This window comes from Argiope bruennichi, chromosome 11, assembly GCF_947563725.1.
Source record: "Argiope bruennichi chromosome 11, qqArgBrue1.1, whole genome shotgun sequence".
NCBI lineage: Eukaryota > Metazoa > Arthropoda > Arachnida > Araneae > Araneidae > Argiope > Argiope bruennichi.
This window is the reverse complement of record NC_079161.1, coordinates 19970127-19986314: the sequence shown is the minus strand read 5'-3', so window position 1 is coordinate 19986314 and position 16188 is coordinate 19970127. Positions and strand designations below refer to the sequence as shown.

At 25.3% G+C, this 16188-nt stretch overlaps 2 protein-coding genes across 3 annotated transcripts in view; one reads left to right on the top strand and one right to left on the bottom strand.

Annotated features, from left to right (window-relative positions):
• The window catches only part of LOC129957001 (serine/threonine-protein kinase Nek8-like), a 35650-nt gene extending 23231 nt beyond the window's left edge, over positions 1-12419 (top strand). For both annotated transcript variants that reach the window (XM_056069100.1, XM_056069101.1), the window contains 10 exons: positions 743-958; positions 1557-1779; positions 2831-2974; positions 3242-3314; positions 5582-5837; positions 6740-6839; positions 6921-6987; positions 7400-7526; positions 9267-9365; positions 12236-12419. In XM_056069100.1, the coding sequence (XP_055925075.1) occupies positions 743-958; positions 1557-1779; positions 2831-2974; positions 3242-3314; positions 5582-5837; positions 6740-6839; positions 6921-6987; positions 7400-7526; positions 9267-9365; positions 12236-12349 (1419 nt within the window). In that variant the 3' untranslated portion in view covers positions 12350-12419. The remainder of the gene's footprint in view (positions 1-742; positions 959-1556; positions 1780-2830; positions 2975-3241; positions 3315-5581; positions 5838-6739; positions 6840-6920; positions 6988-7399; positions 7527-9266; positions 9366-12235) is intronic.
• Positions 12420-14028: 1609 nt separating this feature from the next.
• LOC129957002 (nuclear speckle splicing regulatory protein 1-like) lies at positions 14029-15867 on the bottom strand. Its single transcript, XM_056069102.1, has one exon. It carries the CDS (start codon positions 15784-15786, stop codon positions 14521-14523), a length of 1266 nt encoding a protein of 421 aa, XP_055925077.1. The 5' UTR covers positions 15787-15867; the 3' UTR covers positions 14029-14520.
• Positions 15868-16188: the final 321 nt, after the last annotated feature.

Genomic DNA, 16188 nt, shown 5'->3' with positions numbered 1-16188 from the left:
ATACAAAACAACAAATTGGAAGAAAATAACCATCACAAAGTAAAAATACAATAACAAAATTAACAAATTAACAATTATTGTTAATTTTGTTATTGTATTTTTACTTTGTGATAGTTATTTTCTTCCAATTTGTTGTTTTGTATTTTCCTTTCTGTTAAAATGGTATATCTCTTGGGCCTAATTTCAAAGGATTTTCGGGTCACGAGGAATCATTATTAGACCTTTGTCTGGATTTCCTCACAGAAAAAATCCCTTTCTTTGAATCCCTGCCTGAGGGTGACCCTTGAAAAAGTCTTCAGGCCGGATTCTTTTTTATTTAGTTTAATTTTATTTGGTTTATTTGATTTTCCTTTTAACTTGATTTTAATACTTTTTTATATATATATATATATATATATATATGTATAATATTCTTTTTTAAACTACATATTTATTATTTTGATGTTCATTAAAATGTAAAAGAAGTCCTTTTTTTTTTTTTTTTTTTTTAGTGAATGCTTTGATTTTATGTGATTTCTTTTCATTTTATAAGAAAAGATATATTTCTTAGCAGAAAGTTTTATAAATATTCATTCTTTTTTTCAACTTTTTAAAAAATAATGTGTCACATTATATATTATGGATTTCTCTCATTTACTGATATAAAATGTGTCATATTTAAATTATTGTTATAAATATTTTATGTTACTTTTTCATAATTGTAGTGAAACTGTACTTCATTTATATAATGAAAACATTTCAGACTGATGTTGAAAAGCAAAACACTCCAATTAAATTGAGTTGGTTGCGGCAAAAGGTTATATCAGTTTCCATGGCTGCCATGCATACTGCTGTCTTAGTTGAACCTGGAAAAGTGATAACATTTGGATGCAATAAGAGTGGCCAACTTGGGAGAGGCAATTTGCGAAATCATTCATCCCCAGCAGTTGTTAAATCTATGGGTGACAGAACTGTAACTGTACGTAAATCTTATGTTATAGGCTACTTATTAAGTATAAATTTATTAAAAATATAAATTAATGTGGCTTTTAAACTAATGCAAAGGCTACTTAGTTAGAAATTGGTAGTGTATTTGTTATGATATTTTGTCTATCTTAGAAATTACTGTCTTAACATTTTCTTCCCTTTTTTAATATTTTAACTCCTTATTATCCTGCAAATATTATTCAAAGCATGGATGCCTTCATTGTATTTTTTAGGCAGTTAATGTTCCTTTTTTGAATTTTTTTTTTTTTATTGAAATCAATACTGTCTTACAAAATATTTAATCTGAATATTTTTTTACACTCTTGAAAGAAAAATGCTATTGGCAAAAGTTGAAATGATATTAATCTTTTATAACTCTAAACAACTGTGTTTATTTGGTTAAAATGCTAAATTTAAATTGGATTAAATTTAATAATAATATAGTTTTAAAATTTAAAAATGTTATTTTCTTAATATGACAGTAAACACATTATCCAGAAAAATTTATATTTTTTTGCAAATTTTTTCTCAACAATAATTGTTCTCTGCTTGCATTTCCCTAAAAGTTATTTTTATACTGTTCTTCATAGATGGTCCAGTGTGGTGATACGTTTACCATAGCTGGTACATCAGAGAATGCTGTGTATTTCTGGGGAAGCCGACAAGTTTTATCTCAGCAGCCATTGGAGCAATCTTTAACAAATGGCAATAGTTTGAAACCATCAAAATCCAAAATTAACACTAGAAGACTCAGTGATTCAGAATACTTATCAGAAGTCAGTGATACATCTGTGTCTGAAATCATCAAAATTGGTGAGAATGTATTAAATATTTAAATTATCTTGAATATATTTCATTAAAATTTTTAATATGCCTTAATTTAAAAAAAGATATGTGTCTTTTTTTTGTCTTAATTCTTTGAAATAACAATATTGAAACTGAATTTACGATTGAAGTAAGAGACTATGACAATAACTCTTCATAATCATGATAAATATTGCTGATGTAGCAGACTTCTTGTATCAAACAAATCATAATAGAGTAAAATACAAAATTAAGAGAATCTTCACTTTTAGTTGATTATTTCTAGAAGAATTGGATTAGTATTAAGGAAATTTGGCTATGCATAAGTTAATAAAAAGTCATTCTATTTATAATAAAAGAAGATTTAAAGATCATACTTTGTAACAGGATTCTTATTATAAACCATACTCACCTGTTGGACTTGCACTATTTTTATAAAAAATATCGGCTGCCCAGAGATTTAAAAATTCATCCCATTAAATTTCTATGAAGTGAAAGCTGAAGAACTAGACTGTTATACTTTGTTAATAATTAAGTATACATTTTGTTTTAAAAGCAGTAAAAAATTGTAAGCAAGAATTGAATTTGCATAACTAATATGTAAGTATTTTAAAGAAAATTATAGTTACGATATGATAATGAAAAAAAAATTTGTGTTATTTTTATTGCATGAATATTTTTAAAAATATATGTAGATTCCTGTTGATATTATTTCTTCTGTATTTATTTTTAAAGATAGCAGCTGAACTGTTTTTCTTTTCCATGAAATTTTTTTAAATGGATATGATTTTAATCAATTCTCAGAAATATGATTTCCTATCTGGATTAAGGTTGAATGATATTATAGATCGATCTTAATCTTAGTTTATTCATATTTTTACTGCTAAGAGCATATTGATGAATGTATTGTATTTTAATGATTCGTTAGATAATTAGAAGCAAAAGTATAAAAGTATTGTTTCCTATTTCTCCACTCCCTCATCATGTTAATGATGTTTTGAACAAGTTGATGATAGTTAATATTTCTTTAATGCACTTGTCAAAAAGTTTTTCTTCATAGGTGTTAGCAATAGTCCGTTAATGTCTGAAATTGAAAGAGTTGGGCCTGATTCTCCAATAATTCAAGTAAAAACTCCGGATGTTCTTTCTGGATCTCCAACATCATCCATTTCAAGCCGAAAGTCAACAACAACATCATATGATGGTAAATAAATATTAAAAAAAAATCTTTTTTGTAATTGATTTTATTTATGAAAAATGATCGATAAAGATACATTAAAAAGAATGTTATCCTATAAAATGCAAATAAACTTTTTTCCCCTTATTTTACTATTCTTGTTAAGTCTGTATTTTAATTAATAAAATGTTAATATAATATTGTATATAGATTTTCTATATTATTAAAAAAATATGTAATTAATTTCAAACATTTTTGGATGTTTATTCATATAGATATTTTTCATCATTTTAGAGGATCGGGACAACTTTGTAGACTCATGTAGTGGAAGGAGAGATGTAATTTTAAATCCAAAAGAAATTTTAGCGTGAGTATATTGTATTGATTTAATTATTTAATCCATTAAAATACATTTCACCGTTACATGCATATATTGCATTAGAAATACATACTGTATATTTATTATTATTTAAATTATTATGCAGTAAATGATTTGTTATTGTACACCTTCTAAAGATGGTATTTGTTATCTAATATCCAGTTTACCATAGATCTACATCATTTTAGAAATCCTGAAAAATAAATTTAAAAAATTATAACTTCTTACTTTGTTTATTGGCATATAATTACAAAAGTTTAACACAAGTTTATTGACATGTAATAACACAATTCTTGCAAAATTCTAGACTCACCATTCTTTTCAGGTCTCACATTATTATTATTTTGTTCAGAATTGCAATAAGAAAAGATAAATTATTTATATAATACCAAAAATGTTTATGTATGCACTTTTTAAATTCTTATTATGGATAGCATTTATAGGTGTATTGAAATGTATTCTTCTCACTTTTATTTTGATTTCTGTTTGCTTTGTGAGTGTACTACAAAGCACTTAATTAACTTAATTATCTATTACTTAAAACTTTATTAGTTTTAAGTAATAGATGACAGTAAGGTGCAATATAACAAATTTTATATGCAACGTCCTCTTCTTTAATTATAAGTGGATTTGTTTTGAGAATGAGGTAACATTGAAAAAATTAGTTATAAATATAAAGACCAGGGGTCATTGAAGGTTATCACATACAAAAATTGGCTTTAAATCAGGACAATAACAAGCTTAAAATATCAGAAAGCAAACTAAATTCAAAACATTTGAGTGTAGATTCTGAATTAGCACCATCTAAGAAATAACACTGAAAATATTTCTTTAAAAAATTATAATAGGAAGTTCAATGTACTTTTTTTTTTTTTTTTTCAAAATATATCAGATGATTCAATTTATCAATCTTTTTGTGTGATTAGCTATTGTTTAAAAATCAAACTCTATGCTATCAAAATTTGTATTGCAAAATAAAAATGTTCTCACATGATAATTGAAATTTGCAAAAGCAGGTTTCATTTTTTTAGTTTTGTAGTATATGTATTTGTTTTGTGAGATGACTGATTTATTTATAATTCTCCTAATAAATTTGTTTGTAAATGTCTGTTAATTACTTTTTTTTTCACTACCCTCCATTTAGGAAGTATATTGTTTAAACTTTTGTCTGCTTTTTCAAATTTAAGTAAATAATTTTTAATATTTTATTATTATTATGAAAGTAATAATATTATTTATTTGTACATTTAAAGGCTTTAATTAAGCACTAGTATTTGATAATGTTATTTAAGTAAAAAATAATCATAATTTTTTTTAGTAAAATGTGAAAAAAATATTTTTTGTAAATAGATTATTTTTCATATGATTTAAAAAGTACTTATTTGATACATCTCAATGTTTTTAGACATTTTAAAAAAAATTATTACATGCATAATGTATGTGATTTTATATTGCTTAGTTTTTCTTTTTATAAAATTTGTAATTTTAATATTTTAATAATATATATATATATATATATATATATATATATATATATATATATATATATATATATGCTCCTTTTATTGCTGATATTTAATTATAAATTATTTAAAAAAATTTTATTTACTAAGAGCCATCATAATCCAATATTGAAAATAAGAAATTGTTTCCAATACTATTCTTATTGATACTAATGACTTGTAACTCATTCAGAAGAAAGAAAAAGTTATTTATTTCTTTTCAAAAACTAATTTGGTATTCTTCAAAATTTGAAATTAAAATCTATGTATTTATTTGACAAATGCAAGATTTTTGGGTCAAATCTCAATGTTGTGTATTTCAGAACATAGTGAAACAAATGGGAAAAAAGAAAAGATGTAATTAAAATTCTATTATTATTATTATTATTTTAATTTTAGATTTTTGTCATTTCCAATAACTTCTATGCTGTAATTGCAATTGCTAGTATCTTCTGTATCTGATATATATCTGTTATTATATTATTATAATTAAATTTTGTTTATACCGAAGATAGTTTGCTTATTCCTCTTTTATGCATCATGTGTTTTTCTTGTTCTAACATGCATAATGTATGTGATTTGCTTACTCTTTACTCTTTAATGCTTTGAATCTGATTATTATAAAATTATAATCATATGGTATGTCAAAATCAAGCCAAAACTTTGTTTTTTTATCTACCATTAATTTAAAGAAATTGTTCATGATTACATACCTAAAATCTTTAATTTTTTTTATTTTTTTTTACCTCTTAGTTTATATGCATCCCCTGCTCAGATTGCTAAAGGTGAAATGGTAAGCTTAGCTAATCTATATTGCTTTGGCATGCAAGTGTATCTTGTAGTCGATACAACTGCACCCCTACCTCAAAAGTGCAACAGAAAAAACACTGTACCTGAAAGAAGAAGCCCTATTTCAGTTCCTGCACCTGTGGTTGCACCTGTTTCTGTTAAATCTCCTGCAAACTCTGAGCCAAAATCTTCATTTCCAGAAGAAGACAGTTTAGGACCTGTAATTATTATTATTATTTATTTTACTTTTTTAAGAAGGCATTGTAAATTGCTAAATAATTTGACTTCCATATTTTAATTTGTGATGATGAACTAGCACATTTAGCTCCTCCTCCCTCCCCTCTTCTTTGTTTTAGAAACACGTTTTTGAAATTAGCTCTGAAATTTGGCATGTTGTATTTGCATTAAAATTGTAAATTTGTTTTGAGTTTTGATTTGAATCCACCAATAAAAAAAAATTTTTTTTTTTCATACCCCATTTATACATTATACATTATTGTTTCCCCCATTGAGTGAAAATGTAATATCCATTTTTAATCATTGCATTTATTTGTCTGTCTTCTGTCAATCTGGTCAAGGAAAACTGGTTGAAATCAAGAATCATGTACACTAAATTTTCCATGCAATATCAAGTTACCTCATTACTAGTGCAATTACATTAGGAACCATTTTGTCTGGCTATATAATTTTTTTTTTATTTCAGATGGAAAAATGTTACAAACTTATTTAATTATTACATTAATTCATTTGAAATTTGATACTGTAATTTGGCTTGGAAAAATATCAAATAAATTTTTGCAAATTATAGGGAAAATGTGGAAATCAAACAGTTGTAGTTTGTATACATGGCATGATGCAATATTGAAATGTAAATGACTTCATTTACATTTGAATATTGCATCTGAAAGAATAAAATAGTCATAGACAGAGACACCTGACTTCCTCTTGAATTATTATATTAAGATTATTTTTGAAATTAAAAAATAATTGTATAAAAATTATAAGCTAATATGAAAAAAAGAGTAAATGCAAACAGTTGTTACAAATTATTAGCTGTCTCTGTGAAAAAATATTTGTTAGCAAATGCATGTCTTACTGACAAAGCTGCTTTGTTTAAATCAGATCCCAGAATGGCTCAAAATGGAATTGGCAAATGCTGTTTCATCCAACACTATTAGTAAAAATATAACAACTACTGGCATTGGGAATGGCAATGTTCAAGGTAAGTCTTTTGCATGCTGAAAATTTTTGATCAATAATTTATGGCTTATAAATTAAAAAATATATATTAAATTTATTTCAGAAACGAATCAAAATTCATCACAACAAGACATATCGAATCATCAGGCACCACAGCACATTAAAGTTAAGTAAGTTCAATTCTAATGACTTTCTATTCTTGACTATCATTTTAAAATGTTAAACTAATAATTATTTACAAGAATTCATACATTTTAAGATTTTAGAGTACAATATTTTATAAAATTAATATTTTCTCCTAAATTTAAATAAAGTTAAATTTATAATTTTAATTTTTTATGTTTTTAAAGCAAAAATTTTGTAATGTTTTATTTTAACCGTGTTCTATAAATTTGATCTTCATATTGATGTATAAATAAATTCAAGATATCAATACAATTATTTGATAAATACAATTTGTCAAATAAAAGAATATAAGACAGATTTATTAAAAAATTGCTCTTTTTTTTAAAAAATGTATTAGTATAACTTTTTACATCTTTTTTTTTTAATTAAATTTTATACATTTATTTCTTTGTTCAGACCATTTCCTTCTGTTGTGAAAATTGATGGAACTGCTGATGACAGGAATTTTAATAACACAAATGGGGATAATTATGCTAAATCAGAACATATTGTTGAAAGTAATAGAAATCAAGTTAAAAAGCTTGTGAGTAATATTTCATTAAACTTTGTAATTCAGTTTGAAGAGTAGTATTTGTTTATGTTTCAAAAATAATTTACTTTGAGAAGAACTAAATACTTTTTAGAATTTTAATTACATGTTACACATGCAAATGCTGCCATTAAAGCATTAGTCCATTATTTCAGGAAATACTCTTATGCTCTATAAATTTTTTTCATAAAATATTATCCTACATTCTATTTGAGATAATGATTAATTATAGCTTTTTAAATTAAGTTAGTTATGTTTTACAAATACCTTCCTTACATTAACTTAAGGAACATATTACTAATAAAATGCCCTGAATTTTATTATGAAAATTTCCATATTAATATTGAATAACTATACATATAGCATAAATTTCACAATTGTATTTAATTTTTTATGTTAATTGCAAAGTATTTAAAATATTCTGTTGTCTTATATAACCAAATTTGTATTTAAAAAAATGTTTTACTTATTTTTTTATTTTACTCTTTTATTGTTTGTCATAAATTGTTTCATAGAATTGTTAGCAAATGTATGGAGTTATTAATTTTATCAAACATTTTAATTCAATTAAATACTCCCAGGAAATTAGTGGTGCAACAACAAGCAGTGGGCAAAGGAAGGGGGGGGGGGTGTTACAGATACCCCAGACACTAGTTTTAGGGAGGCATTAAGGAGATGAAGCATCAGTGTATTAACATAGTTTTAGAGAAATTTGTGAAATTGAAAAACTAATAATATGTCCCAGTGTCCCTGCACTTGGAGAATTACTGAATATAACTAGGGATGGAAAAAAAATCATATTGTGCCCTGGAAATTACTTAACCATGTTATGCCATTGTTTAGATTAAAAATATTATTACAATAAAAGAAAATATAAATTAAAGTATAATTTGTTAGTGATGTGCTAAAATAATGTATTTCTTTGTAATCAATTTCCAATTTTTTTTAAATGCTTTACATTTCTGAAAGAAATATATTTAATGTATTTGTCTACCTGAAATCATATGCAGATAGTCTACCCAAAAGAGAAATAAAATTTTGTAATATAAATTAATAATTGTTAAATATATCTTTTACTGTAACTTGTTTAATTTAAAATACTTTCCTCTTGTATTTATATAGAGCTCCTTTTGCTAAAATAAAACAGCTCTTGGGAATTTTTAGGAAGGGTAAGGGCAGTGTACAAGTTTCATAATAAAATCCATCTGTTTTAATTGTTAATTTCAGTTGTGGAAACAAACATAGGGATTAATGTAGGAGTATGCTTTGTTTTTGTTGTATGTTCTCTTCAAGTTGAAACATCTGTAATATTCAATAATTATGGGATTAGTTAAACAGTATCTCAGTAAGCTTGTTGCAGCTTCTAAAATATTTCAATAAAGGTAAAAATTTAATACAAACGATGCTTTCCCAGTTTCAACTTGTAAGTAATTGCCAAATACACAAAACCGTGACTTATTCTATCACACACAGGATAGTGATAATATGATGTTACTTTTTTGAAAAATGGTTCAGATACAAACTCAGAAGTTAACCCTACCCAACATTATTATCAACTATTGGTTGATAGATGCATTAATCTCCCCTTTTTGACATATCTTTTGTATTAATGCAGTAATTTTTTTTTTTTTTGTTAATCCAAAGAAATATAGCTTTATTTATAAAATGTCATTTGGTTTTGCTTCAGATTTTAATTAATACAAGAATTTTTTTTTTGTTTTGTTTTGTTTTCAGGGACGAACAGCTGAGTTAGAAAATGAAATTTTAAAACTAAAAGAAGAATTGAAAAGATATCAAGAATCGAAAAATAACCAACTAAATGAGGATCTTGAAGTAAGTATATGTGAACATGTTACATAAAGTATCATACAAATTTCACTCTTGGAAAATACTAGTTAATTTTCCAGAAATTTTAAAAGCACTGTAAAATTAAAATTGAATTGCAAACCTTAGTAAATATTTTACAGCTTTCAAAATTTTTTTACTTTTTGTAAGTTTTTTCAGACTAATAAAAGAGTTAATGATTTTTTTTTCTGAACTAACCAAAATGATTGGTTACTTAAAAAATATATTATTAATTAGTTGCCTTTATTAACCAATTGTTTGTAAATAAATTAATAGTATTGATTTAGTCACCAACTTTGATGAACAATTTCTTATCTCAAGAAAAAGAAAGTTTTAGTTTAAATTAAACTTTCACTATAAACAGAGAGCATTAACTGCAAAGTAGGAAAATTTTTTAACTGATTGAAGCTGGGACTCTGCCAAATTTCTATTTTGAAATATCTCTTGTAACTTGAGAATAGTGAAATAGGTGATATACCTAAGAATCATAAACTTTCTAAAGGAATAAAAAATTGAAATTGAAAAAAATAAAAATTGAATTTATTTTAAAAATATATAAGATGCCTTTATTTTTTACTGAACTTATTTGTTCATATGTAGTAGAAAATAGATGTTTTTATTTGATGATAGAATTTCATTTTCAAATGAAAAATATTAGTTTCCTCATTGTCATGTAATGTAGTAGTATTTAAAATATATGTACATCATGTAGATGTATTAAGTGAAAATTTCAGCATAATGGTTGTATAGCAAAAAAACTTTAGAAAACTAAAAAAATACCGGATATACCCTCTTCTCGAATACTTACTCACAACAATTCTACTAATAAAAGAAATTTTAGTATGGTTCTGAAAAAAAAAAAAAAAAAAATGGAATCTTGTTCCAGCATGAATACAAAAACACTGCAGTCATTCTTCATAATAAAAATGTATATGGGAATTTCTTTTGTTTTTAAACTGAGCAATGAGGGAAAAAAAGCAAATGTTTTTGCTGTTTAATGGAAAAAAATTTTAATGTCTTAACAAGTAATATTAATTTGCTTGATCAACAAAATTGTATCGTGTGATTTAAAAAAAAATTATTCTACTTATTATTTAGTCAATAATAAACGTGTGTTAAAATAATTTTGAATAATATTTGTTTCAATTAATTAACATTCTTTAGAAAAATCTATTCTTCAATAATTTGTTGATGCAATGTTTTATGTAATATATTGGTAAGAAGTGCTACTGATGATTGGGTGACCACTGTTGGAGGGTTTTTGTAGAGTATATTTATGAATTTATTGAAAATGAAATTTATGATTTATATTTGGTAGTTCAATAAATAAAGAAAACTTTTGACTTAATAGAAATTTATATTGAATTATATATATCTATTATTAGATATATTATAAAAAAAAAGAATTATTTTTAATCTTAAAATTATTCTTTTTTTTAATTATATATATTCAACACATTATTATTTTAATTTTGCAATTAAAACATGTGAGACTTCTGACCAGGTTATTAGCTACTGCATTTTTAAATCATATCCAGAAATGATTATTAATTGTACAAATTGGAGTTTTTTTCAAAAAAATTATTATTATTATTTTAGATTATGGCCTAAAAAAATTTTGCGAGCTTTTCTCTATAAAACTTTCAGAGCAAATATTCAAAATATATCTGAAGGCCATGATAATTTTCAAAAGTTGTATAATAATTTAATATAGTGATTAAGGCCTTTTGAAATAAACCATCATACAACATGACTCCTTTTTGAAATGGTTGAAGAATTTGAGAGCCTTGATACAAAATACTATTTAAGAACATGATTTCTTTTAAAAGAAATGTAATAAAAGAAATTTATGGTATAAATTTAATGTAAAGAACACATGGAAAACATTACTCGGAGAGTAATAATACTGATAAAAATGAAAAAAACAATATATTTTAAAAAGCTTAATAAAAGGGTTAGATATAGTTGTATAGTTTAATCTATATTTATTAGATGCAGAGTATTCCATTAAAGATCTCTAAAGTGTGTAGCATCACATAATAAGATTTGTATGGTGATCTCTCAAATGAAAGCAAATAAAATAAAAATAAGACTTCCTTTTAGTAGAATGATTGAGTTGAAGTGAAGACAATGGTGATAAAACTTCAAATTAGAATTTATAAGATAATAATGCAAGTATATGCCAATTTTCATTATCAAATTATTGAAATAAAAATATATCTTTATTTATAAAGATATAATCATTTTTTTTTTAATGTTTAAAAAATTATTTCTTGTTTTCACCCTTTTTCCACATTACATGGTTTCAAATAAATCAGCATGTTTCGATGCCTAAGAATCATGTTGTATAAGGGTTATCTTACTAGTTTCAAATTTTTTCTTCTTTTGTATAATGTAATTTCCAAATTATATTGTTGCTTTCATTCTTAAATTCTTTTTAGTTGATCCCCTTAACCTTAGTATTGCACTAATATCCACTAACATATTATCATGGAGTTTATACTAGGAATTTTTTTATCTTGGAGCCGATTTTTGTGTGTATATATAATCACTATTTCTACAAAAAATTAAAGTTTGTTAGCAAGGAAATTAATTTTTGTTCTATTTACAACAAAAAAGTGCCTCTGTTTGTATTATATAACTTCTAAACACGTTTGACATTAAGATAATGTGGGGGAGGGGAGACAGATGGAGACTTTATTTTCAGTATTAAGTAGGATTTTATGAAATACTTTTCAGATATCAAGGTCAATGACTATATATAATAACTTTTCTTATTCTGATTGTAAAGAAACTTATGAAAAAAACATTTAAATGACATTCCAAGCTGTTTTAAAATATTTTATTCTCTTTTGCAGTTTTTAGAAGAAGATTATGAAGAAAGGCCTGTCTCCAAAAAAAGTTTTTGGTCAAGAAGAGGTAGTCAGGCATCAAAGTCAAAACAACGAAGCAGAATCTGTAGCATACAATGACATATTTTGTATTTTTATATATCAAACTGTATATATTTGTTAATGAATAAATTATTTTATTTTAAACTATAGAATTTTTTTTTCATTCGTTATTACTAGGCATACAAATACTTGTATATAATATTCTGATTTTCTTTTAATTACAAAATGCTTTTTTAAAATTAGACAATCATAGAAACTAGAGTTATTACTAAATAATTTTGATTAATATTTTTGCTTATTTATTTCATTTTTAAGCTCTTTATGGATAATGACTTTCAGCTATATTAACTGAAAAGCAAACTTTGTTAATATGTACTTTTTCTTTTTATAAAATGCAAACATATGTCTATATGTATGGGTCAAAAACTACTATAAAACATTGGACATTATCAATGCAAAAGGAGAAGTTTTCAGTAACATTAATAACAATATCATAACCACTGCAGAGTAACCAGAGTTAACCAAAATAATTTTCCGAAGTTCAAAACTTTTTAAAAAATGGGAACTTAGATCCAAAATAAAATTATCCAGCATATTATTCCTTTTCATTGCATGAGAAATAAAAAGTAAGGGACAAACTTATTAAAATTAAATCATAAAAAATAAAGTTATATTAATTTTCTCTTTTGCATTAATGTGTCATACAATAGCTGCCACATAACGTGATCACTTCAGAATTTTGATAATATCAACTGATTGCAATAACTAAATTTAGTAAACAATATTTTTATCATATAAAGGGATAAGAAAAAGTATTTACTTTGTGATTTATTTCAAAAATACCAATTAAAAAAAAGGTAATTTTTTTTCGACAATTATTCCTTCAGGTTTCACTTACATGTTGTTCGTACTTGTATTGTTCTTTTTTGAACAATTAGCTGAATGATGGTGCAGAGTTTCAAAATGTTAAATACTTGATACAATTCATGGTTGGTTGGAGGATTTTTTCAAAATATCCATTCCTGTTGGAATTATATTATAAACGCTTATTACGTTGTCTTCTCACAATATAAACTTGTAATTTTTTAAAAATTTTACAAAAAAGAGTTTATGAAATTTTATGAAGTGTGCTGTAATATTAACTAATTTTTAGCAAACCTTCGTAGACAAATTAAAATTTTCAATTTTGTCTTCAACGTTTTAAATAGTTATTTTTTAATTCATTTTCTTTCATCATCTTATCACAGGCAATAATTGTATATAACCATTCAAAAGATTTCAAGCCAAACCTAGCAGCATACAGTCGGTTTAAGTCAATACTGATCATTCTACAATAGACAAAAAAATATAACATTCTATTGTATTGGAAAAGTGACTCAAAGATGTTTCCTTGCATGCAATGCGAGAAATCTCCAAACAAATCACTTACGCTGGCTGAAAATGAAGTATTAGTGAATTCTCTACCTTAAAACTGATAACACTAAATGATGTAGAGATAAGAGAAAATGATTATTTTATGTATATTTGAATATCTCAGTTGAAAAACAGAGAATTTTGATAATATAAAGTGAAACATAACATTAAGTAACATCCACTGTGTGAATTATTTTTAGATATGAATAAATGTTGTACATATTTCTTGCATTCAAAAATAAAAATGTATTTATGCACAAGTCTTAAAATCTAATATTAGCACTGAATTAAATAGAGAAATATAACTTTCCTAATTTCCAAAGAGAAAGATTACAAGACCAATGTTAAAGGTTCCAATTTATAACATAAAACAAATACATATAATTGATAAGTGTTCCTTTGACATTTGCTGCCATAGTAGCTTTAAGTATTTCATGCAAATAAAAATTTTGTAGCATGATTGTATCAAAAATACTGAATAATTATAAGTTAGCAAAGGACTGTTTCAAGTTAATGCCAAAATAACTTTAAGTATTTTATGCAAATAAAAATTTTGTAGCATCATTGTATCAAAAATACTGAATAATTATAAGTTAGCAATGGACTGTTTCAAGTTAACGAAAAATTAAATTCTTTTGTATGGTTATTTCTAAGTGATTTAGACAATATTAATAAAATAAAGAAATTTTAAGTTTTGAATAAATTTCTTATTATTAACAAATAATTTAAAATGTCTACAGTTATTTTTATGGGAACATTTTTTTTAAAGTAAATATCATCCAAAAATATAAAATGTGTCTACAATACAAAAATCTGAATCCAAAATAACACATAAATCATCCATTACGTGTAGCTAATCTCTTAAAATAACGAGCTTGTGCAGCAGCAAACAGTTCCCCAACAGTTCGTTTTTCAAGCCAATTTTTTTTAGGTTTTGGTTTTTCAGTTTCATTAGCATCTTCAACTTTTTCAGTCTGAGGTGCTTGTTGGCCATTCAATGAAGTTTCATTCACAGGTGAATCATGCTTTTCTTCATTTTCTTTTGAAGATTCAGATGAATCAGAAAAGTCATCATTTGTTCTTTTACGAATGTTTTTAATACTCTTTTTATGTCTTGAATTGTCTTTCTCATTATCAATGCTAGCTTCAGAATTATTAGCTGAAATCTTATCTTTTAATATTTTTTCACTTGATTTCGAATGGTTACTTTCTTCCTCTTCTTCACAGGAAGAAACTATATCAGAATCTACATCTAAGTTCGGATCTGGTAGATTAGTAGCTTCATTAGAAGGGTTATGCGTTTCCTCGTCATCAGAATCACTACGACCTTTCTTAAACATTTTTGGACGATTGTAAGAAGTTTTTGAAGTACTTTTAGCTGTTTCATTATCTTCTTTCTTTCTTCTGGATGATACATCATTGTTCTTTTCTTCATCTGAATGAAGAGTTTTTCTTTTCTTTCCTTTAATAGAATCTGTTTTTTCCTTATCATCGTCATCACTTTTAGGTTCTTTTTTAATTGCACGCTTTTCACCAAATACAGGAATTTTTTCCTCTCCCACAGATTGCTTCAAAAAGTGCCGATAAAATCCACTCAAATCATTTTGTTTAGTTACATCCATCATGTCATTCAACATATTTTCACGACATTCTCTTTCTTCAGCTTCTTCCATTTCCTGCATTTTCTTTTTGTAAGATGATGTGACAAATGCCTCTTTATCTTGGAATTTGTCGCCTTCTTTTTCGCGTTCTACTTGTACTTTTCGTTCGATACGTCTTTCATATTCTTTTTTACGTTTATCGGCAGCTTTTAAAAGTGTATCGATATATCGAGATGGCTTGTTGTCTTTTGGACCAGCTATCTTTGCAACTTCTTGAGCTTTCATGTCATCATAAATGCTGTCATATTCGTAGATCGAAGGATCTTCGCATAATTCTTTTTGTTCTAGCTTTTTAGAAAGAGGTTTTGCCTGTGGTATAGGAGTAGGTTTTTTACTCGCGGGCTCATCATCGCTATCTGATTCAAATATGGAAGTTTTCTTAGCTTGAAATGCTTTATTTTTCTTTGGTATTACCAAACCAAATGGTTTACTTTTATCCATTACGAAGTAAATATCTAAAGTTATGCTGCAAGGTCAATATTAAATTAACAGCCAGCTTAAATTACTCAAGATGTAAACAAACCAGCATTTCTTCTGTTCATTTCACTTCATATTTGTAGCTCGATCACTTGTAAAACTAAGATACTGACGTAATGAAAATCACTTATTTCTAAATTTTCCATAAACTTAGTCAAAATTCTTTTATCAGCATCGCTATAGAATTCTGTAATTAAAAAATTTGGAATCAAATGAGTAAATATTATTCCATTACGGGGTGTGTGTCAAAAGAACTGAACTGATATGAGTTATTATTATAATGAATGTTGTCATTTTTTTGATGTCCACGCGTTTTTCTTAATTGTTTTCTTGTGTTCCGAAGATATTTCTTTTCAAAAATTTTTA